Source organism: Camelus ferus, chromosome 9, assembly GCF_009834535.1.
Source record: "Camelus ferus isolate YT-003-E chromosome 9, BCGSAC_Cfer_1.0, whole genome shotgun sequence".
Taxonomy (NCBI): Eukaryota; Metazoa; Chordata; class Mammalia; order Artiodactyla; family Camelidae; genus Camelus; species Camelus ferus.
This window is the reverse complement of record NC_045704.1, coordinates 22,289,933-22,313,565: the sequence shown is the minus strand read 5'-3', so window position 1 is coordinate 22,313,565 and position 23,633 is coordinate 22,289,933. Positions and strand designations below refer to the sequence as shown.

General features: G+C 42.7%; 3 protein-coding genes and 1 non-coding gene across 4 annotated transcripts in view; 2 read left to right on the top strand and 2 right to left on the bottom strand.

Annotated features, from left to right (window-relative positions):
* ZNF181 (zinc finger protein 181) overlaps nucleotides 1-23,633 on the top strand; it is an 81,450-nt gene that overhangs the window by 27,547 nt on the left and 30,270 nt on the right. The gene's annotated exons all lie outside the window — the stretch shown is intronic.
* The window catches only part of LOC116665960 (zinc finger protein 701-like), a 58,886-nt gene that overhangs the window by 18,923 nt on the left and 16,330 nt on the right, over nucleotides 1-23,633 (bottom strand). Inside the window, exons 2-4 of the mRNA XM_032487417.1 lie at nucleotides 23,134-23,281; nucleotides 22,819-22,985; nucleotides 19,841-19,967 (exon numbers count right to left, since the gene is read on the bottom strand). Of these exons, the coding sequence (XP_032343308.1) occupies nucleotides 19,841-19,967; nucleotides 22,819-22,985; nucleotides 23,134-23,281 (442 nt within the window). The remainder of the gene's footprint in view (nucleotides 1-19,840; nucleotides 19,968-22,818; nucleotides 22,986-23,133; nucleotides 23,282-23,633) is intronic.
* TRNAT-GGU lies at nucleotides 12,377-12,448 on the top strand. Its single transcript has one exon. It is a non-coding gene; the product is annotated as a tRNA-Thr (tRNA).
* Nucleotides 17,611-19,825, bottom strand: LOC102523253 (tetratricopeptide repeat protein 1-like). The gene has a single exon (XM_032486166.1). The coding sequence runs from the start codon at nucleotides 18,974-18,976 to the stop codon at nucleotides 18,107-18,109; it is 870 nt and encodes a 289-aa protein (XP_032342057.1). The 5' UTR covers nucleotides 18,977-19,825; the 3' UTR covers nucleotides 17,611-18,106.

Genomic DNA, 23,633 nt, shown 5'->3' with positions numbered 1-23,633 from the left:
ATGAAGGTATTTTTGGAACACAGTTCCACTGTTTTTTATTCTCCTATTTCATCTTTGCTTTTGATCTTGCTCTCAGAAAATCAGGGTAGATACGTATCTCTCGAAATGGTTCTGTTGAAGGTTTGCCAAGTGTAAAGTGAGGAACAGAGAATCATCCTCCCTTTAAAGAGAACTATGATCTCACCATGCTGCTTTCTCCAAATGAAATCACTTTACAAGACTCTCGTATCTCCAGCTCTTAACTCTTTTTAGTTCCACATATAGGCTGACTCATTATTGGGCATTTCCAATAAGCATCTTCATTCTGTGTCTTACAACTCACTTTGGTATCTAGTGCCTATCACATCTTGGTGGTTCAGCTGATACTTCCACTGTCATATCCTGACACATGCTGCTACCTCCTCCTGTGATCAGGACAAGGTATAACTATATGTATGGATAACTCTTATTTATGAAGACTCAGGTAAAGCAACTGCTTCTCTGGGAAGTATTTTATATCCTCTGCCATCAAACTGAGCTAGTCATTCCCCTTTAGGATATACACCGCATTCCATATGAACTATTACATTTTTCTGCCACACTGAATTGCTCTGGTATCAGACCAAAGTTCAAACTTTCCTTTCACTAACTATGTGATCTTATAATGTTCTTCACCTTTTTTTTTTTCTTCACAGCCACTAAAAAGGCTTTATTAAAAAACACTTTTTTACATACAAAAAGTATATTCATGTACACACCTTGATGAAATCAAAATAACCATGCAACCATTATAACATCACTACAATCCATGGCACAAACTTACCAATCACCTTCAAAACATTCCCCCTACTCTTACTTTGTGTGGTAACATTCAACATAAAGATACACTGTTTTAGTATACTTCCAAGTATAAAATAGTACTGTTAACCAAGAGCTATGTTGTAGAGAGCTCTATAAATTATCTTGTGTAATAAAAACTTTGTACCCTTTGACTAATACCTACCTGCACGTTTCCCCCTCTGCTCAGGCCTTGGGAACCTCCAATCCACTGTCTGTTTCTATGACTATTTTGATTCATCATATAAGTGCTATCACTAAATATGTGTTCTTTTGTATTTGGCTTATTACACTAACCGTAAGGTCCTCAGATTCATCCATGTTATTGCCAATGGCAGGATTTTCTTTTAAGGCTGCATAACATTCCATTGTACTTATGCCAAATTTTCTTTACCTTTATTGAGATGACCATGTCATTTTTAGCCTTCATTCTGTTAATATAGTGTATCACATTATTTTGCTGTGTTTGAACTATCCTTGCATCCCAGGGATACATCCTACTTGGTCACAGTGTATGGTCCTTTTCATGTACTGTTGAATTCAGTTTGCAAATATTTTATAGAATATTTTTCATCCACACTCATCAAGGATTTTGGTCTGTAGTTTTCTTTTCTTTCAGTGTCTTTATCTGGCTTTGGTATCAGGGTGATGCTGGCCTCATAAAAATAGTTTCAAAGTGTTCCCTCTTCTTTTTGTTTTTGGAAGACCTTATGAAGGACTGGTAGTAATTTTTTTTTCCATTAAAAAATATAAGGTATAACTGTATGTATAGGTGACTTACAGTAATTCTTTAAATGTTGAGTAGAATTCACCTGTGAAACCATCTGGTCCTAGGTGTCTCTTTTTTGAAGAGTTTTTAAAATTTCTCATTCAGCCTCATTATTTGTATCTGTTTGTCTAGGCTTTGTTTATCTTGAGTCAGTCTTGGTAGGTTGATGTTTCTAGGAATTTACCCAACTGTTCTAGCTTGTCCAGTTTGTTGGCATGTAATTGCTCATAACAATCCTTTATAATTAAAAAAAATTCTGTGGCATTACTTGTAATATTTCCTTTTCCTTTCTGATTTCGAGTCTTCTCTCCTTTGTTCTTAGTCAGCCTAGCTAAAGGTTTATTGATTTTGTTTCTCTTTTGAAAGAACCAGCTTTTTTTTCCCTATAGTTATTTCATTTATTTCTACTCTAATCTTTATTTCTATCTTCTGCTAACTTTGGGCTTAATTTGTTCCTTTTCTTATTCTTTGAGGTATATTACTAGGCTGTTTGAGATTGTTTAATGCAGGAAGTTATCACTATAAACCTCCCTCTTAGTACAGCCTTTACTGTATCCCATTAGTTTTGGTGTGTTTTCATTTTCAATTATCTGCAGATAGTTTTTATTTTCCCTTTTGCTTTCTTCTTGGAGACAATGGTTTTTCAAGAGCATGTTGTTCAATTTACATTTATTTGCAAATTTTTCCATTTTCCTTTTGTTACTGAATTTTGGTTCCACTCCATTCTGGCTGGAAAAGATACCTGGAATAATTTCACTCTTCTTAGATTTGTTAAGACTTGTTTTGTGATCCAGTAGACATTCTTCACTCCTTTGTTTTCTCTGTATTTTCAAAAGAACTGATTTTGAACTCACTGATTATTCCTTCTGTCTGGTAAAGTTTGCTGTGAAAGCTCTATATTGAATTTTTTAGGTCACTGAGTTCTTTAGCACCAAAATTTGTTTGGTTATTTTTAAAGATTTCTGTCACATTGTGAACATCTCATTTTGTTCATGTTTGTTATCCTGAATTTGCTTGGTTAGATATCTGTGCTCGCTCATAGCTCACCAAGCTTCATTATGATGAGTATTTTGAATTCTTTTTCAGTCTATTTGTAGATCTCCATACCTTTAGGGTCAGTTACTGGTGCTTTATTTTACCCCTTTGGTGGCATTGTTTTTCTGATTATTTGTTATCTCTACAGTCTTGCACTGATGTCTGCACATTTAAGGAGGATACCTTTTTTGGTCATTATGAATAAGCTTCTACATGGAAAGCCCTTCACTAGTCAGCCTGGGCACACATTCTGGGAAAGGCAGCTTGCAGGTTCCTCAGGAAGGCCTGATACCAGGGTCCATGGGTGGATAGACCTGTTGTCAGGGCCTACAGGAGCCAGCCTGACACCAGCCATATAGCCCATCTACTGGGACAGGCCTGGAGCTTGGATTTATAAGGGTGATCCTGGGTCGCTGGGATAAGCCTGGAACCTGGCTGTACAGGGTCCAGCCTGTCACCAGGGACCAGTGCAGACTTGGAGCCTGGCTCCACTGTGGAGGGCCTAGGACCTGAGTCATATGGGCCAGGCCTGGAGCATGGGCCCACAGAGGTGGGCCTGGAACCTGGAATTGATGGGGTGAACTGGCACTAGGGACTCCTGAGGTAGGCCTGAAGCTTGGGTCTGCAGGGGCTGGTCTGGAACCTACATCTGCAGTGATGGGCCTGGAGCCTGGGTCTACAGGGTCCAGCCTAGAACCCAGACAGGCCTAGAACCTGAATCTGAGGGGGGATGCGTTGGCTTCAGGGTCCACTAGAGAAGGACTAAGCCTGTGTCTTTGGGTGAAGGCTACCAGGATAGTGGGTCAGGACCCTGGACCTGTGACAAAGTAAAAAACTTACATCACTCTTCCCCACAAGAGAGCTCCTGAGTGGAGGGAACTTCTCTCAGCACTTATCTACGTGGGTTTGAGGAAAAGGTGATGCATGTAACAAACTGTTAATCCTACATCCTTCAATGCACCTTTTCTCATTTATATGCTTCATCTGACTACTGTAATCTCTCACCTGGATACTAGAGCTTTCAAAAGGTTATTTTTGTGCGTGGATCACTGTCAAACTGGATTATCTGTGAGAGCATCTCCTATTCCACTGTCTTGCTGGTGTCACTGTGTGTAAGTCTTAAACTGAGCAAAGCCTACATTTGAAGTAAAATAACATGAAATGATTCATGCAGTTCCTTGAAAGGCACCATTTTAAAATGAAGATAAAGAATGTCAAGGAAACAGTCTGATTTGCCAAAATGGAAGGAAATGGTAAGGAGCTGATCCAAGTTGGGAATCTCTGTCTGGCCATCTCTGGTATCTATGCTGTTTAACCACAAAGCATCACAGAATTGCTCCAAAGTCTTAAATCCAGGCAGTGACATAGATGATGGTGATAATAATGGTGGTAAATCAATTTCAAGTAGCAAAGGCAGCAGGGATCGTAACTGCCAACCCACACACACTCAGGGAGCAACGGATTCTCTTCTCAGTTTTGTCATACATTAAGCCATTTACTCTCACAACAGCCCTGTGAAGTAAATACTTTATTATTAAAGTACCTATATTACCAATGAGGAAACTGAGGCAGAGAAAGATTTAGTAACTTGCACAGGTCAGTACAGCTTCTAGCCAGCAGAGTTGGGATTTGACACCAGGTGTTATGGCTCCAGAGACAGGGCTCAGAGCACTACACTGAGCAGGAAACACCTCACAGCTCTGTCAGGAGCCAGCAGCTGTGGCAAGAGTAGGCCATGGAGGTGGGAGAGAGAGGTGAATGAGAAAATTTACCCATGGGGAACAGGAGAGTAATGGAGGGCAATGGAGGGCCATTTTGGTATTTCATGAAGTAGTATGAATAATAGTTTCCTACAGTAAGGATCCTATAGTGATGAATGAAAGATGAGTGTTAAGTGAAGGCCATTCCACATATACTGGCTTATCTCATGGGAATCTGCTGGTGTTTCATGAGGTGTATGAAAGCTTTCTCACACTTGATGCACTCACAGAGCTTCTCTCCAGTGTGAATATTCATTTGTCAATTTAGATCAGAGTTGTAGCAAAAGGCTTTCTCACAGACTTTGCATTCAAGTGTTTCTTCTCTACTTTGGGTCATATTGATTAATACAAGATGAGTGTTGGTCGAAGGCCTTTCCATATTTATTGCATTCACAGGGCTTCCCTCCAATGTGAATCCTCATGTGTTGACTCAAATTAAACTTGGAGCAAATGGTTTTCCCACATTCTTTGCACTAAAGGGTTTCTCGCCAGTGCGGATCCAACTATGTTGGACAAAACCAGAGTGATAGGAGAAAGACTTTCCACATTTACTGCATTCATAGGGCTTCCCTCCAGTGTGAATCTGCTGGTGCTCCGTGAGGTGTGACTGGCGAGAAAAAGCTTTCCCACATTCACTGCCCTCATAGGGCTTCCCTCCAGTGTGAATCTTCACGTATTTACTCAAATTAAACCTGTAGCAAAAGGCTTTCCCACAGTCTTTGCATACAAAGGGTTTTACTCCAGTGTGGGTCATACGATGCTTAATAAAAGCAGACTGTGGGATGAAGGCCTTTCCACATTTACTGCACTTATAGGGCCTCTCTGCAGTGTGAACCCACTGGTGCTTTGTATGTTTGAAGGCTTTTCCACATTCTTTGCACTCAAAAGGTTTTCCTCCAGTGTGAATCTGCTGGTGCTGCATGAGGTCTGAGGTACAGCCGAAGGCCTTCCTACACTGTATGCACTCATAAGACTACACTTCAGCATGAACACAGTCACGCTGTGCAAGATCCTGACTCCTGGTATTCCTGCATTCACTATACCCATGATGGTTCTTCTGTGCATGATTCCTGGGGGCTTTAACTAGTCTGTGTGGGCCACTTTCATGGAGAACACCTACAGGAGGGACTTGCTCCTGTAAGACTCCAGGGTGCAGACTGTCATCTGTCCCCAGCTCGTCACAATTAGGGCTTATCTTCCCAGGGCTAGTCTTGTGGGGATCTGTCCCAGGCCTTAAGATTCCTTCCTGCATTTCTGATGGCCCTTGTTGAGTTTTGGTTTCTCCAATCCTGGAGTCCCTTGAAGCTCCCTGTCTCGGCCATACCTGAAGTGAGGGTCCCTCAGACAAGAGCAGCTGACAAGTGGCTGACTCTCTAGACTCATTTTTCTCTCGCTCCTGGAAAAGAATTCAATACATACCAATAACCTATTAATGATGCCAACAGAGAAGAAACAAAATCACCACTTTAGAGGGAAAATGAAGATGAAAATAATGCCTCTGAGCTTGTTATGTTTTGACAATCTGAAATCCAGGTTCTACAGTTTCGTTCTTTTCTGCTCCTTGGACTCTTGACATTTAAAAAGGGAAACTCAGGAGGGCTTGGTGAGGCAGAGGAGTGAGGGTCCGGTGAAAGGGTCCTCCTTACAGTCCTGAGTTGAGGAGGGTGGACAGAATAATGATGGCATACCTGTAGTATGTTGGCCCCAAGAGAACATCTCATCACGATGCTAAGAGAGCACAGGTAAGGTGCACCAGTTCTGTCCAGATGAGAGAATGAAAGAGATCACAAGAGGTCTCCCAGGAGGTGTGCCACGAGTTGTTTCCTAACAGAGTTAGAAACTGCCTGACAGAGAAATCGGAGGGATACTGTGGGCAAAGGAGACAGATTGTACAAAATAAATTCTGAGTGAAACCTGGATGCCTAGAGAACTTCAGGGCATGAGAAGATGTTGGAGATATGGAGGCAGAGGGCAAGCAGATTCCCAGGTGTCTGAGTCAGATGTCAGTGAGAACAGTCACTGCCACTCCCCAGACAAGGTTTACAAGGCAGAAGTGAGCACAGTCTGAGTGGACGTAGTGAGTCTGCTGTGCCAGAGGAACAGCCAGGTAAAAAGACACAAAACAGGTACATGCAATCTGGATAATGAACACATACAGCATATGTATGTAAATGGAAAGTTTAACAATATAAAGGAGTACATCCTTCGTCAACGGATCTATAAATTCAATAAGCTCTAGATAAATTCACAACAGGGGTTTTCAGAGAACATAAATATGGGGCCAGACAATTAATCACTAAATCCTATGATACACCTAAGGATGAAATAATACCAAATATCAATTTTGTACAGTTTCCTCTAGAAAACAGAAAAAGATGGTACACTGTCCATCTCATTTTATGAGGTCATCATTACCTTAATATTAAAGCCAAAAACATATTACAAAAACTACAGACTAGTATCTCTTAAGATTATAGACACAAATATACTGAACAATATATTTCTAACTGAATCCAACATAAGATAGATAACATATCATAAAGAAGAGAGAGTCAATGCAGGAATGAAAAGTTGGTTCAACATTTAAAAATAAGTCAATGTAACTGACCCTATAAAATCCAGCCTCCATTCATGATTTAAAAAAAAAACACCAAAACTCAAAAATCTACAAAATTTGTTGGCAAGGATGTGGAGAAAAGGGAACCTTTGTACATTGTTGGTGGGAATGTAAACTGGTGCAGCCACTGTGGAAAATAGTGTGAAGGTTCCTCAAAAACTAAAAATAGAACCATATGGTCCAGCAATTCCACTCTTGGGTATATATCCAAAGAAAATAAAAACACTAATATGAAAAGATACATGCACCCAATGTTCACAGCAGCATTATTTATAATAGCCAAGATATGGAAGCAACCTACATATCCATCAAGAGTTGAATGGTGTGGAAAATATATATACAATGGAATACTACTCAACCATTTAAAAGAATGAAATTTTGCCACTTAAAACAACATAGATTGATTTGGAGGGTATTATGTTAAGTAAAATAAGTAAAAGAAAGACAATTACTGTATGATATCACTTATATGTGGAATCTTAAAAATAAAACAAACTACTGAATGTAACAAAAAAGAAAAGAGACTCACAGATACAAAGAAGAAACTAGTGGCTACCAGTGGGGAGAGAGAAGTAGGGAAAGGCAAGGAGGGGATAAGGGGGTTAATAGGTACAAGTTATTATGTATAAAATAAATAAGCTATAAAAATATATTGTACAGCCCAGGAAATATGGTCAGTATTTTATAAGAACTATAAGTGAAGTATAATCTTTAAAAATGGTGAATCACTATACTGTATACCTGAAACATATATAATATTGTACATCAACTATACAGCAACATAAAAGGTAAAGTGGGAAAAAAAACCCTACAGAATAGAATGAATATCCAATAATATGTGCAGAATCTGTATGCTGAGAATTATAAAACATTGATTAAAAAAATCAGAAAAGATTTAAATAAATGGAAAGGTATTTCATGATCATGGTTTGGAAGACTCAATACTGTTAAACTGTCCACTCTCTAATTTAATCTTTTGATTCTACACAATCTAATCAAAATTTCATGAAGTTTTTAAATCAAGTTCTTTTTAAATATATTGAAAAGGCAGTTACAAAATTTATATGAAAAGGCAAAAGGGAGTAGAATTGACAAAATAATTCAGAAAAAGAACAAAGTCAGAGAAAATACCTTACCCAATTTAAAACCTAATTATGCTAAGTGAAGTAAGTTAGACAAGGACAAATACTGCACATGATCCCTTATGTGGAGTCTAAAAAATAAAACAAACAAATATATATATAAAACAAAACAGAAACAGACTCATAGAGAACAAAACTAGTGGTTACCAGTGGGGAGGTGGAAAGGAGGAGGGGCAAGAGACATAAACTACTATGTATAAAACAGATCAGCAACAAGGATAGGACGTACAGCACAAGGAAACAGAGCCATTTTTGGGAATAACTTTAAATGGAATATAATCTATAAAATACTGAATCACTATGTTGTACACATAAAACTAATATTGTAAATCAACTATACTTTAATTAAAAAATAATAAAACATACTATGAAGTTAAAGTAGTCAAAACTGTGCTGATCAAAGTATAGAAACACGTAGAACAGTGGAACAGAATAGAGAGCCCAGAAAGAGTTACAAATGCAGTAAACTCCTTTTTGAAAGATGCACAGTCAATCCAACAAATAGCTCTGGGAGGTCATAAGGGATCAAAAAAGGCACACCTGGACACCTACCTCACACTTTATAGGAAAAATAACTAAAACAAGTCATAGACCTAAATATAAAACATAAAAACGTAAAACTTCTAGAAAAACACATGAGAGAAAATCTGTGAGACCCAGTGTTCAGCAGTGAATATTTAGATAACAAAAGCACAACTGTTAAAGGACAAAAAACATCAAGAAATTGAACTTAATAAAAATTAAAAAATTTGCTCTATGAGAGACACTGTTAAGAGATGAAGAGACAAGCTACAGATGGAGGTTAAATATTCACAAATCACATGTAATAAAGGATTCTTATCTAGAATAAAGTATCCTTAAATACAAGAAAATAGTAACAAAATGAACAAAAGATCTGAATAGACATTCCACAAAAGAAGACATACAGATGGAAAATGAACATATGAAAAGATGCTCAACATCACTTGTCACTGGAGAAATAAAAGTCAGAACTATAATGAATTACTTCTATACATATTAGAAAAGACTAAAATTCAAAAGAAAAAAACTGACAGTACCAAAGCTGGTGAAGAACCAGAACCATGAGGAACTCTCACTCACTGCTGGTAGGAATGCAAAATGGTACAGCCACTCTAGAATGTATTTAACAGCTCTCTAAAAAGTTAAAGAAATATCAAACAGCTCATCAATCTCATTCCTAAATGTCTTCCCAAATGAACTGAAATCTCATGTTCACACAAAAACCTGTATGCGAACTGCTACGGCAGGTTTATTCTTAATAGCCAAGCACCAGAAGCAACCAAGACTGAATGGCTACACAACCTGGTGGATCTGTCCACTGTGATAATACACAGTAATCAAAAAGAATGAGCTGTAGATTCACCCAATGACATGGATAAACATTAAATGCATTTTGCAAGTGAAAAAAGCCAGACTCAAAAGGTTATAGATTCCATTCATACGACATCCTGGAAAGAGTAAAGCTATGGAGACAGAAGCAGATCAGGGGTTATCAGTGAATGGGGAAGAGGAGAGTGGCTGACTATGAAGGGGACACAAAGGAGAACTGGTAATGGAACCGTTATACTGGGGTGGTGAGAACATGCCTCTATGCGTTTGTCAAAACTCATAGAACTGTATAAACAGTATGTGAACATTTAAGTGTGCAAGTTAAAAATCAAAAAAACAAAACCCAAAAACAGGATGTCAGGGGATCAATCTCAGGATGTAATGCAGACTGTGCCTAATGAACCTAAGTGAATTAAAAACACACAGCATAACCTAACTGAGGGGAGGGAACGTGAGCTGACCTCAGTAGTGCTGCAAATGGTGTTCTACCTGCACAATGTCAGGATAATGACAAAAAATAACTATACATAAAATAAACGTACTCTACTTGGTAAATTTGTTTTCCAGGGAAACTACTTGTATAATCGAGTTGAAAAATAAGTCAATAAATGGTAGATAATGGAGCCAGTTTTGTCATGGTCAGAGAAAGAACTTACAAATAAGCAAGGAGGGAAGGCTAGAGGGAACCATGCTGAACCAGTTTAAAGTTGAGAAGTAAGTTATACATACCTATATTTCTTAGTTCTGTTCTGAGAGGTTCTAGAAACAGTGATGCAGCAACAAAACCACCCAGTGCCTAGACCTTGGTTTCCAAACACAGTCATCCTTCAGTATGTGCAGGGGGTTGGTTCCAGACCAAAATCTGCAGATGCTCTACCCTCTTACATAAACTGGCACAGTACCTGCATATAACCCATGCACATCCTTCTGTGTACTTTCAATCATCTCTAGACTACCTGTAATACCTAATACAATGTAAGTGCTGTGTAAACAGGTGCTGGCATGTTGCAAATCCAAGTTTTGCTTTTTGGAACTTTCTGGAATGTTTTTTCCTGAATATTTTCAATCCCTGGTTGGTTGAAATCTATGGATGGAGAACCCGTGGATACAGTGGACTAACTGTACTATTATTTGATAATATTTATCAAATAATACTACTTATCAAGGGAAGCAGAGATCCTTGGAGAGAGAGCTCATTCTGTGGCAGAGACAGGGAAAAAGAGAAACCAGAAGCCTCTCACACTTCCAGAAAGTAAGAAAATCCTCAAAAACTAAAGAACAGGAATATGTCAAAGGGATACAAGAGCCAACCTGAAAGAACTCCCGATGTCCAAGCCTGAAGTAATTTACACAGCAAAAGAAATAAGCATAACAGTGAATTATAACCCAAGTATAAAACAAATATACATGGGCCAACACTGATACATAATCAACTGGATAAATAAATGTGGGAGAAAGGACAATTCTTAATAGAGGATCCCAAATAATATAACACAGTTGCAGCTATACAGTAGATACAGTGTACATACTACATGTAGTGGGCAGTACCTCCCCCTCCGCCCATAGTATGGGCTGGACTTAGGGATTCACTTTCAAGAAAGAGTACAGAAAAGGAAAAATAATAACTTTACAGTGAAGAAACCTGGCAGGCACTACCTAAATCAAGTGATTAAGGTCACCACTGCCAGTGATGTCATGTGGATATTATGTATCCCTCACACGAGGTGATGAGGAGGCCACTTCACCTCTGTGGTAGTCTTCTCAAAACTCAGAACCCCAGTCTAAACATGCGTAAAGCCTCAGAGAAACTCTCATTGAATATAGCCTTCTACAAGATGCCTGACTAACAGTCTTCAGAACTGCCAGTGTCATGAAAAATAAGGCGAGACTGAGAAACGGTCACAGGCCAAAAGAGACTAAGGGGACATAACAACCAAACACAATAAATCAGCCCAGACTGGAGACAGATGGTGGAAAACTGGTGACATCCAAATAAAGTGTGTAATAAATGAAACTTGACATACGTAGCGTGACTATGTAAGATGTTAACACAAGGAGCAACAGGTGAAGGGAGAGTATATGGAAACTGTAGCATTTATAGAGCTTTTCTGTAACCCTTGAATGATTCTAAAATAAAAAGTTTACTTAAAAATGAACTTTTGAAGGTTCGTTTGTAAGCTATAGATTAAGTTGTTATGTGGGATATCACAATTACACATAAAAATATTCTAATAAAGAAAACAATTCTCTTACTGCCATTATAAAGGGAACTTGTGATTGGGGTAAAACTCTCTTATATCAATCATGATTCCTCTCAAGCAATATAAACAGGAGGAAATATGATGCAGGCACTGTATTAGATGATGATAACACCAAATCTGAATAGCTGAATGAAATTACTGTGTAAATTGTCAAAAAGTATTCATGAGAAGTTCAATGAAAGACAGGTAAACAAAAGACAAAAGATACAGTAAAAACTAGAATACACTCGCAACATATATAGTTAACAGAACATTAATATAAGGAATGTAGAAAAAAATTCTTAAAAATCTAAAACACTTCCAGTGCAAAACATTAATTGAAAAACAGGCAAAAGATCATGCACTTTCACAGAAAATAACACACTGGCCAAAAAACATTTAATGAGGATTTCAACCTCGGTAGTAATGAGGTAAATGCAAACAAAGACCAGTTTGTACCCATTCAGCTGGCAAAAACAGAGCCCAACAGCGTCAGCTGTGGGACAGGATGTGGTCTGTGCAATCTTCCATTCATCGCTGGTGAACTTAACAAACTGATAAAGCCACGTTAGAAAACACTGGGCAACAAAGTTGTTTTCAATCATCCAGTCATTCCACTCATAAAAAGAATTACAAGTAGTGGGGTAGGGAGTGTAGCTCAGTGGAAGAGCACGTGCTTGGTGAACACGAGGTCCTGGGTTCAATCCCCAGTGCCTCTGTTAAGGGAAGGGGAAGAAATTACAACTAAAACTCCTGCACGTGTGCACGATGACACATGTATCAGAATCTTCACAGCAGCATGGGGGGGACCACATTAAAAAAAAAGGAAACAAAATGGATAAGTAGATTGTGATACACTGATGTAATTAATATTTTGAGAAGGAGAAAAACTACAGCTCACACATGGTAATTCTTAGTAATTTAACGCTGAATTTTTAAAAAGCACGTATCCAAAGACTACATCAACGTCTTGGTCCATTCGGGCTGCGGTAACGACATACCACAGCCTGGGGAGCTTACTAACAACAGAAATTTGTTTCTCACAGTTCTGGGGGCTGGAATCAAGGTGCCAGCAGGGTCACACTCCATTGATGGCCTTCTTTGTGGCTCACAGCCAGTGCCTTCTTTCTGTATCCGCACATGGTGGAAGGCACGAGGGAGCTCCCTGGACCCTATTTGATAAGATACTGATCCCATTCATGAGGGCTCCACTCTCATACTTTTGCACCGACTAAAGGCCCCACCTTCTAATGCTGCCATCTCTGGAGGTGAGGATTTCAACATGCAACTTTTGAGGAACATGTTCAAACCATAGCAATCAACTGTGATACCGTCTATGGTAAGTTAGAAAACTGATGATAGTTAAAAACAGCAAACTATGCAACAAACTGTTTAAGTATGCTTACAAACAGGTAATCATTAAACCAAGCCATGAATCGACAACTAGGTGAAACAAATTGCTTGAAAGACATTAAAAAAAATCCAACACAAGAAACAGATCTGAAATGCACGACATCAACTAGAGAAATTCAATTTATAACACAAAACACTCCTACATATAAAGTAATGGAATTATGAAAGCAAGTTCAATAAGGTGACTATCTCTGTGGGGAAGGGAGAAGATGGGAAAAGGAAGAAATTTATGGACTGAGGTAGCATATTAGTTGGTAATTCTGTTCTTGCATTGGCTGATGGTGTTCACTGTAGCACTTTTTAGAGGAAATAAATGACTGGAAAGAGTTCAAAAACAAATTAAACATGACAGTACACTGACAAATGATGAGAGTATGTCATAAACCAAGGTTTATGATTAGTATAAACCTACACACCTGCAGTCAATTATAAATGTTAGGAGCCAACAGAGTATAGTGTTTGATATCATGGTACCAGGGGAGAATCAGCTCAGGCTCAAATCCCAGCCACACCGCTTGCTAGTTTTATGCCCTTCAACAAGCCATTCAGTTTCCACAAGCTTCTGCTCCCTCACCTAAAAATCAGAGCACAAACAGTATCTCTCAAAGATCACTGTGAGGATGGCCTGAAGCAGTGCACACACAGTGCTTAATGTGGTGCTTGCAATGCAAAAGCAACAAATACTTGTTAACCATCCTGTCTCCATTGTGGCTTGGATACAGGACACAACATGCAGGAGTTAAAGCTGCAGAACTAAGCAGAGGTGGATCATTCTGGGAGACTAACTACCCTAAAAACAAGAGAGGGCCGTGACATGTGGGAAAGCCAATAATGAGGGGGTGATCAGAGTAAGAGGCAGAGAACAATCCAGTCAGAAGTGGAAAAGGGGCCAAAGCTCAAGTGCAATAAAGTAGAACAGATTTTTGGTGCATAGAAACCAGTATAGTGTGGGGGTGAAGACTGTCACTTTGGTTCAAATCCTGCCTCTACCAAGCAGTCATCTCGACAGTTATTAACTGCCTAAATCTCAATTTCCTGATCTGACACACTGGGAGACTCCCAGTTTCTAATTCGCTGGCTGCCACGAGGGTTAACAAGACAATACCTGTAAAGTACTCAGCACAGTGCCTGGCACAGTGTGAATGGTCAGTAAATCCTGGGCCATTATCCATCATCGTTATTACTGTTATCACATTCGGCAGTTAGGATAAGACCCGCAACCTCGTCAAGAAGGGTATCAGTGCTGTGGTCCTGAGCCACCTCACTACTGGGCCTCAAAAAGGAAACAGGGAGACACCAAGTGCTGACGAGAATGTGCAGCAACGGGCACCCTCACACAGGGCTGGTGGGAGTGTGAATGGGTGCAGCCCTGCAATACCGTCTGGCAGTTTCTGTTCAAGCTAAACTACACCTACCCTAAGACCCAGTCATTCCACTCTAGTGCATATTCCCTACAGAAGTGAGTACTTACGTGCATATCCACAAGTAAGATGAACAAGAACATTCATGATATCAGATATAGGAAAAAAACTAAAAATGGCAGTCACAGGAGAATGAACATACTTAGAATGAGATATTGCTGAGTACTGACAAAGAACGGAGTTGAATTATATGCAACCACCAGGAGGACACTTTCAGGATAAAGATCAAAAGAAGACAGACAGGTACGCAAGAAACTGACACAACATTGTAAACCGACTATAACTCAATTTAAAAAAAAAGACACACATGACAATAAACTATGGGGTTCCATTTATGTCAATTCAAGAACAGTCAAAGCTAATCTAAATACCCGTTTCCTTTCTAGGAGGAAGCATGAGAAGCCTCTGAGATTGCAGGGGAAGGTGTGATTTAGTCTCTGGTGCAGGTAGTGGCCATGGCAGGGGGCAAGACCTCTTCATAAAGTTGGGAAGGGAAGCTACAGGTATGAGACAGGTAGAGATGGTCCGTAAGGTTGAGGAGCAAGAAAGAAGGACAAGAGATAGGTTGTATGCTGAGATATCAGTGCCTCAGGGAGTGGTGAGTGTTTGGATCAATGGTTGTGTGGACCGGGGAGCTGGTACCGGAGACAGATCTCACCAGGAACACAGAGCAGATGTACACTGACCAGTTAGCAGTGTCCAGGCATCACACTGGCAAATGATGATGAGAGTTAAACCAGGATGTTCATGGTGGAGCTCACGGAGGTGGTGGAGGTCATGGATTCACCAGATGTGAAAAACATAAAATAAGCCAGATGACGATGGGTGGATATTGGGTTAGATGGAGGCCGAGTACAAGGTCATTTCCCACTTTCTCGAGTGTCTTGAGTAACAGGGCCATCCGCTGAAACTGTGGAGGATGGAGGAGTGGGCAAGATCATAATTTCCCCCTTAGGCATGAAGAACCTGACGGAACATGTGGAATGTCATGGAAAGGTAAATATTTGGAAGAGACTCCATTGGGCTGAGGAAGAGGCTAGAGACCCTTATTGGCTGACTGAGCAGCGCAGGAAAGCAGGAGAGGGGCAAGACCACGATGCTGCAGTGGCACCAACAGCACACCTGGTGACTCCAACAGTTCTCAGCAGCCCAGACGTGGGCCAGACAGAGCCAAATGTCGCCTCTGAGGTTTTACAGTAAAGGAGGGCCAGGAAAACTATGCAAGTAGGGATTGCTTTTGTCTGAGAAATGGGAGGATGGATGAAGGGATGGAAAAGAGTGAGATGCAAAGTACATACAAGCAAATGTAGTATCAGGAGTTCTTTTTTTCTTGAGTCCAGGAGGATGTGTGAGACTATGCACTGTGACTGACATTAGAAAGATCCTAATAGCTGACTTTATTTTTGAGTTCCTAACTATAACTCAGATGTGGTGCTAAGTACTTTCATGCATTTAATGATCACATCTTCAAACAGTTTAATGAGTTATAAATTATTATTATTTCCATTTTCAAGAGCAGGCTGAGTGGAGCAGACTGGGTTGATGTGGACGAAACCCATCTGCTCTTCTCCTTGGACATACAGCTAAACCTCAGTTCCCAGCTGGGTCCAAAGAGGGACGGCCAACTGCTGAGTCCTTGTCAAAAGAATGTGAGGGGAAGTCTGTGTACGCAATTGGGTGTGATTTCTCTCCTTCCTCTCCTGTTTCCCCGCTGCCAGTGGAATGATGCCAAGGTAACCAGAAAGCCAGACAGAAGACACCTGGGTCTCTGAAAACCTGTGTGATACGAACTCCCATGTGACCCATGTAGACTATGCCATGAGTGAGAAAAATACTTTCCATGTATTGAGTCACTGCGATTTTGGAGATTATCTGTTAAAGGCAGTGAACGTTAACAGCCTAACTTAGCTAAATGGGGCCCAAAAAAATGATGCAACTTCCCTATTGTCACTGGGCAAAGTGAGGTTTTAATACCAAGCAGTTGGGTCCCAGAGCCTCACTCTTACATAATAAAACAGGTCTTTCCCCCAGAGACAGTCAAGGAGGTACTGAGGTGGGAGGACAGAGGGACTTCAAGACAAAGAACTTTACATTGACCTAAGCACCCAACGAGGTGACAACAAGCAGCTTCCCATGGAATTCCAGGGCCTGTGGTCCTCTCACAGCTAAGGCGGCCATGAACCCCACTGCCTAGCACTTGGCCACCCACCTGGACAGACACTTTGGGAGAGGCTTCTCTTCACCACCCATAGCTCCTGCCTGTGCTTCAGTGGGTGGATCAGATCTGGTTTGTGGAGAAAGAAATAAGATGTGTGTATTTTAGCAAAGACAAAAAGAAATGTCTCAATCCTAGATGAAGAGGAGACCTCAGGATGAGGCTGCTCTTGTCCAAACTGGTCTGTGACCTGGGAACCAAAGCCAGGAACGTCATCATTGGGCCCTAAAGGCTGGCTGTCTAGGCTGATCCGTCTCCCTTGACCTCAGTCCTAGAGGACCCCCAAACCTGTTCAGATGCAGTCACAGGACCCAGATGCACCAGTGCTCATGGAACATTAATTACAACCATCGGTAATAACTGCTTTTCTTTACACTGACCCACTTTTCATTTAACTTTAATATATGTCTTCAAAAAGGGAATCTTCTGTCAATTTGAGAAACTGAAAGGCCAGTTTCTCATTTGCCACAAATGCCAAGTTACAAGAAAATCAAAATAGTACTGTTAAGTCTCAATGAACTCACGCTGCCTGCTCAGGGCTGTGAGTCTAAGGCTGTCCCCTCTGTTGAAGAGGGAACTTACCAATAATCAAAGGGGCATTAAAGACTCAGCACAAAACAGAGAATGTCTCCCGAAGCAATCAGCAAGCAGGAAAGCAAAGACAAAAAGAATTGCCTTCCCTGACTGTCCATCAGTGCCGCTTGTCAAGCTTGTGCACCCTCTAAAATCATCTCCTGTACTGAGAATCAGGGCCCACCTAAGAACACATGGGATGAGCATGTACGCATACGGGGCCAAAGAAGCCTTTTACATTTTCTTTTTTTTTTTCCCCGACCATCACAGAAAGTGTTTATTACCACAGAGGAAATCACGAGATGCTGGAGCCCACACCTGGGGGCCTGGGCAACATGTGTGATCAGGGAGAGGTGGGAACCCCACCAGTCGTGGCTGGGCAGCCTCTGGCCAGCAGGTTTGCTAGGCCCGGGAGACTCTGGCTGGGTTTGTTTTTGAGGAGCTTGGGGAGGTGAGCCTCAACAAGCAGGCTTTCTCCCAGACGAAATAAAGGACAGCCAGAACCAGGGCAACAGCTGCACAGACACTACCTTAAAATGGCAATCAAATTAGGCTCATCACAACAGGAAGTGCATTTAGCCCTGATCATAAAACAAGCGGCAGAAAGGAGCACTGGGCTCTAGTGGATAGCCTGTCTTTGAGATAAGATGCTTTTAAAAGTTAAACATTAGCAGGGCCTTTCCCCTGACTAACAGCAAGCAGCACACAATTTCCAAGCCAGCTTTAAAAGCTATTGTTATCTCTTTTATCTGTTATTATCTGGATTTTGAACAAAATTGATGGAGTAGGAGCCAGTAGAGGAATCCTGTCTGATCTGGAAATTTTCTGTGGAGTCTGAAAGGCTGGAGAAGCAAGTTCCCAAGGTCTTTTAGTTTACCCAACATCTCTTCCTTTAGTCTTTCATTACGTTCTTCAATTTGCTTAGGTAATCTTGTGCAAGCTTCCCTTCCTTGATGTACTGATGGATCTTTTTCTAATATGGATTTACAGTCTTCCAGGGCTTCATATAGCGTGTCGGTTTCCTCATACAACTCTGCTCTCCTCAGTACTGTCCTGATATAGCTGGGGCTTAACTGAATTGCTCTGCTGCAGTCACTGATGGCCATCTCTGTCGTGTCCTGTTTCATCCTTGCAGCAGCTCTGTTTGAAAACAGAATAGACCTGTCTTTCTGGAAGCAGGACAGACACATCTGAAGGGCTCGCCTGTAAGAACTTTCGGCTTCCGTATAACCTCCTTTCTTAAACTGCTCGTTTCCCTCCTCCTTTAGTCGAGTGCTCTCTTCTCTCCTTTTCTTTTTCTCTTCATCGGGCATGCTTCTTTCCAGTTCTATTGGATATTCTTCATCTAGTTCAAAGGAATTCCCATCATTTTCAGGTTTGTTTTCAACCTCGTCCACTCTTGGTTCCTCCTTCTCAAATGAGGCACTGGGGTCATAAAAGCTCTCCTCTTTTACCTGGTCCTCCTGGGGATGGGTCTCAACATCCTGGAGCAGTTTGCTCTGGGAATGGTGATCTTTGGCATTAGAAACTGGCGGACTAGCACCCTCCACTTCCTGGGGATCTGTAACTTTCAAACCATTAAACAGATCCTCTGGAACCCTACCGTTTTCTGACTTCTCCTCCATGCTCAATCAGTGACGGAGGCGAAGCTGAAAGCTCCACAGCTCCTCTCGTGGAGCTTCGTAATGGCTGAGACCCAAGGAAGCCTTTTAAATGAGATTCTGTTTTTTGAAAGGCAGTAGGCCTCACAGAGATGTGTTCTAGTGTCCTGTCGGGTTCACTCATTTTCTGAACATCCCATTACCCACGGGTTCTGCTAACTAGGCTGTGAACCTAACAAGCTTGGCCACTCAGCTTCAGTCATGTGGGAATCTGGAGAAGGGACAAACTAGGGCCAGCCTGTGCTGAGCACTGGGGTTAGAGGTAAAAAGAAGAGTGGGCTCGAGTGGCTGTTTCCTGCCACTAGGACACCCATGTGGAGACAGCCAGGTGAAGAGAAAGAGAGAGATATGAAAAAAAGTACAGAGATAAGTAGAAAAAAGGAACTGAGGGGCTTCTAAAATCAAGGATGGGGTGGCCACTTCTGGCCATGAACTCCCTGTGGCAGAAAAAGCCAAGAATGGCACAAAGAGACCCAAGAAGAGACAGAAAGAACAGAAGACACCAAGGCCAGTATCTAATCAGGATTTCTTCCATTTCCTGACTTTAGTCTCTGATGGTGCCTGCCTGCACATCCTGCCCTCAAATATTAAAAGACACCTATATTTCCTCCAACAAATCTTAGTCCTTTGGCATCTGGCTGTTTTGAGGGGAAACTGGTTTCCAGCCCCAAATTCCTTGTGGCAGACACAGAAGACTAGGCAGCAGGAAGTGAAATGAACACTCATCAGGACTGCAAGGAAGAGGGAGAGTGTCCTTGAAAGCCTTTTGAACAAAGGGAAGGATGAAGGAGGCTGGAGGTCCCCACAGAAGGAGCAGTGAGGCCTTACCCAGAGAAGCCAGGAGCCCACAGGTCTCCAGCAACACCTCCCAGTACAGGGTCCTCTGGGCAGTGTCCAGCTGCCCCCACTCATCTTGGTTAAAGGGCACTGCCACATCCTTGAAGGTCATCGATGCCTGGAAAGTCAAATAGAAGTAGCTTTGTTGGCCCTGGGCCAATGAGATGTGATTAGAGACTGATGTTCAGTTGTTGGTAAAGGACCATGAAGCCCCAAGGCCAGTATCACTTCCCAGGAGCCTAGGCGCCAAGGGGAGACAGACAGTGACTTTGGGCAAGAATGTGACCGTATCAGAGCAGAAGGCCCTCTATGCTGAAATCATTCCGGAAAGACATAAGACAATTCCAAGGCCATGAGGCCTGAGAGGCAGGGACAGCAAGCACTCTGGGGTGAAGAGGAATAGGGAACAGATGACAGTGACCATAATACTACTCAGCAGCTGAGCCTTGCTGGTCCTCACCGACTGCCTGCACCACGCTAAGGGGTCACATGCGTATCCCAGCAACTACAATCCAGCCCCAGCTCTGGAGCTAGAGTCTGACTTTGAATACAGCCTACTGAAAACGACAGCTGCCTGCCTTACAACCTGGGGGAAGGCAGCTTACTTCTCCAGCTTCTGATTTCCTCATCAATACAATAACAGTTCCCATTGCACTAGGTGGTTGTGAGAACTAAAGAGAAAATGTTCATGAAGCAAACACTGGAATGCCTGGCGCATATAAGTGCTTGGCCTGTTTCCCCTACTTTTATTAATTCTCTCTCAGCTATGAGGTAAAGACCGTCATCATCTCTAGGGTGCAGTCAGTGACCTGAGGCTCAGGCAGCTCTGGCAAGTCACCTAGAGTCATGTGTCCCAGGAAGAGAGGCAGAACATGATCATCTGTACAAGACCACACCATCTTACCCTCCGGAGACTCATCTCGGAGGTTCTCCCGCCTGTGTACATACTCCAGGACATCTGCTGTCGCCCCCTCGTTCCCAAGTCCATGTGCCAAAGGGACATTTGTCTTGCAACGTTCATATTACACGTCACCTCTAGGCCACCCCAGTCCACTGTGGGTGGAAGGATGGCCGAGAATTCAGGCTCTGGTTGTCTGTGTACAGGGTGTTGACTTTTGGCTACTTAGGAGCTGTGTGACCTTCAGCAGGCCTCAAGTTCTTCTTCCATAAGCCAGGGATAATAATAGAAGCTAACTCTGAGGAGGTGGGGAAACACCTCGACACAGATCAAGTGCTACGTGAAGGCCAGCTGTCATAGTGGTTATTTTTCCTCTTTGCTCCAAGAAAACCCTGGGTGGGTGGGAATCAATCCCTCATCTCTGCCTCTGTAACTACTAGATTTTGTGCACAAAGATATCAAAAGACAGGCAAGTGTGGATACTTTATCTAGCTACTAACAAGGGCAAGGAAAGACCCTTCTGCGAGGTGACACTGGTGCAGAGCCGGGAAGTGAAAAGGCAGCCCTGCAGAGATGTGGGGACAGTTTCCCAGGCTGAGGAAACTGCAAGGGCAAAGGGAAATGGGAAAGAGCTTGGAATGTTCAAGACAGCTAAGCTGGAGAGCAGTGAGCAAGGAGGAGCAGGAGAGAACAGAAAGGGAGGGGCAGAGGTGGATCTAGCAGGGCCCTGCAGGCCTTGGTGGAAGGTATGGTTGTATTTAAGAGTGAAGGGAATCCCTGGTGGGCAGTCATTCACTCATTAATGACTTAGGGAGCACCAGTTACAGGCCCTGTACTGTTCTAGGTCTGAGGATAAAGTGGAGATCAGGAGCCACGCTCTAAGGGGTTGGGGAAAGGTCCCCAAGAAGGAATGCAGAATACTATCTTGAATGGCCGTTGAGGATTCTAGAGACAAGAAAACAGAGTGAGGGTGTCAGAGATGAGGATAACTTTACATGGAGTGAGTGGGGAAGGCCTCTCCAAGGAGGGGACACAGGAGGGAGCCTGAAATGAAGTGAGAAAGGTAACCACGTGGAGGACAAATGAACAAATACAAGTCCGGACAATGATGAGGGCTATGACAAAAGTAAACACAGTGCCATGCTAGAGAGTAACCCAGGCCTGTTGTGTGTTTATGTCAAAAGACAACACTCCTGCACACCAGCATTACTGAATATGTAACGGATTTGCTTTTCAAATATAAGTGTCTTAAGCAGAAAGACTGATTCACTACTGTCAGTGGTAAGTCAACTCCACTTGCAAGCATCAGATGACAATCGCGAAAGATGAATTCAGGGGCCTCCTTGGCTTTTGGCCTCACGTGATCTTCTGTGCCCTAGCGGAGGAGCGGCAATTCCAAACACGCTATTCCCACCCACCTTTACCCGCAGGTTTATCCCACTTCCCACTTTATTCATCAGCTGTGTAGAGGTTAGAGCTCAGAAAGGCCCAAGTGTCAGATTCTTCTTGGGGGTGAGCCCCTAAGATCACGGCCTAGAAACGCACCTCCCTAGCAACACAATACAAAAATGCTGCTGCCTGGGCAGGGCTGGGGGACAGAAGCACATCACGCCAAGTACCCTTCCCATTTACCTACACCAAGAGGGAACAATTGTAAACATTTCTATTTTACACCCAAGGAAATGGAGGCCAAGCTTAGCGATGGTACTCAGGCAAGGTCACAGCCCTGGGATGGGTGAAAGCTAGAATCCACAGTTTCCGCACTCGGCAGCCCACGTTCCGCTCAGCCGACTGCGGGAAGGTCCACGGATGGACCGTACTGGAGATTCTGATAAGTTACATTTCCCCTTTTCATGCCGCAAACCGGTTACTGCCAGAAATGAGACTCTCTCCATGTAAAACCTCATCTTAGACTTCATGGGCCGCGAATGACCCCATGCCAAAGTCCCCAGACCCAACGGCAGCGAGGGCAAAGTGAAGACTCCCCGGATACCACCGTCTCCTACATCGGGGACCCAGACAATGAAGGTAGTGGTCCAAGTGGGTAGGATCTGGGGCACCCTCCACTTACCAGCGTCGGTTCCATAAGGGCCAGGGCCGTGTTCTCGAATTCCCTGTGCGGAGCCGAGCCAAGAGAGGCGGCGACAGAGACGGTCCCGTGCGCTCCCGTGAACCTTCCCCGCCTCCCCAAGGTCCTGCAGGGCGCAGAGGTGGCTTCTGTCTCCTTACAGTGTTTCCCTGAAAAGTTTTGAAAGGTAGCTTGCTGGAAAGCCCCTATGCACCAAACCACCAGTTTGAAAAGAACGAACCAGTTCGGGACGCCCCGGAAGACCCGGCCAACCACGCAGGAAACGGCCCTTTATGGTCGCATTGGGCCAATTCTCACCGCTTCTCTCTCGGCACAGAATTCTGGGTAATGTAGTTTTTCTCCTGCACGCGGCCAAGCCGGGCCAATCTCCTGAAAGCGGGCCCCGCGACCCCACGTGGGGCGCTGGGAAAAGGTGACCGGAATTTCTTAGGAAGGGGGTGGGGGTCTAGGAAGGGGGTGGGGACCCCTCATCTTAAAGGAGAAGCAGCTAGGTTTATCTGCCACCCATCCCGGATAACTTTTAAGAGGCAGGATTTCAGATGCTCCCAAAGGTTACAAACCTAATGCACACACCATACTGTACTATGTTTTAGACACAAAGGATGTCTTTGTACCTGAGAGGAAATATATGATATCTAGCTACTCCTCAAATACACAGAGATTGAAGCTTTAGAGTTCGTTTTGTCCACTGGGGCGGTGGGGGTGGGGGTGGGGGTGGGGGTGGTGCTGGCAGGGAAGCAAAACGTGAGAGTTGTGAGTTAAGTTTTACTTGGGACAACGTGAGGGCTATGACATAG

Excerpts from the sequence above, each read along its gene's own strand:
- LOC102523253 (XM_032486166.1), bottom strand. The coding sequence starts at position 18,976 with ATGGAGGAGAAGTCAGAAAACGGTAGGGTTCCAGAGGATCTGTTTAAT.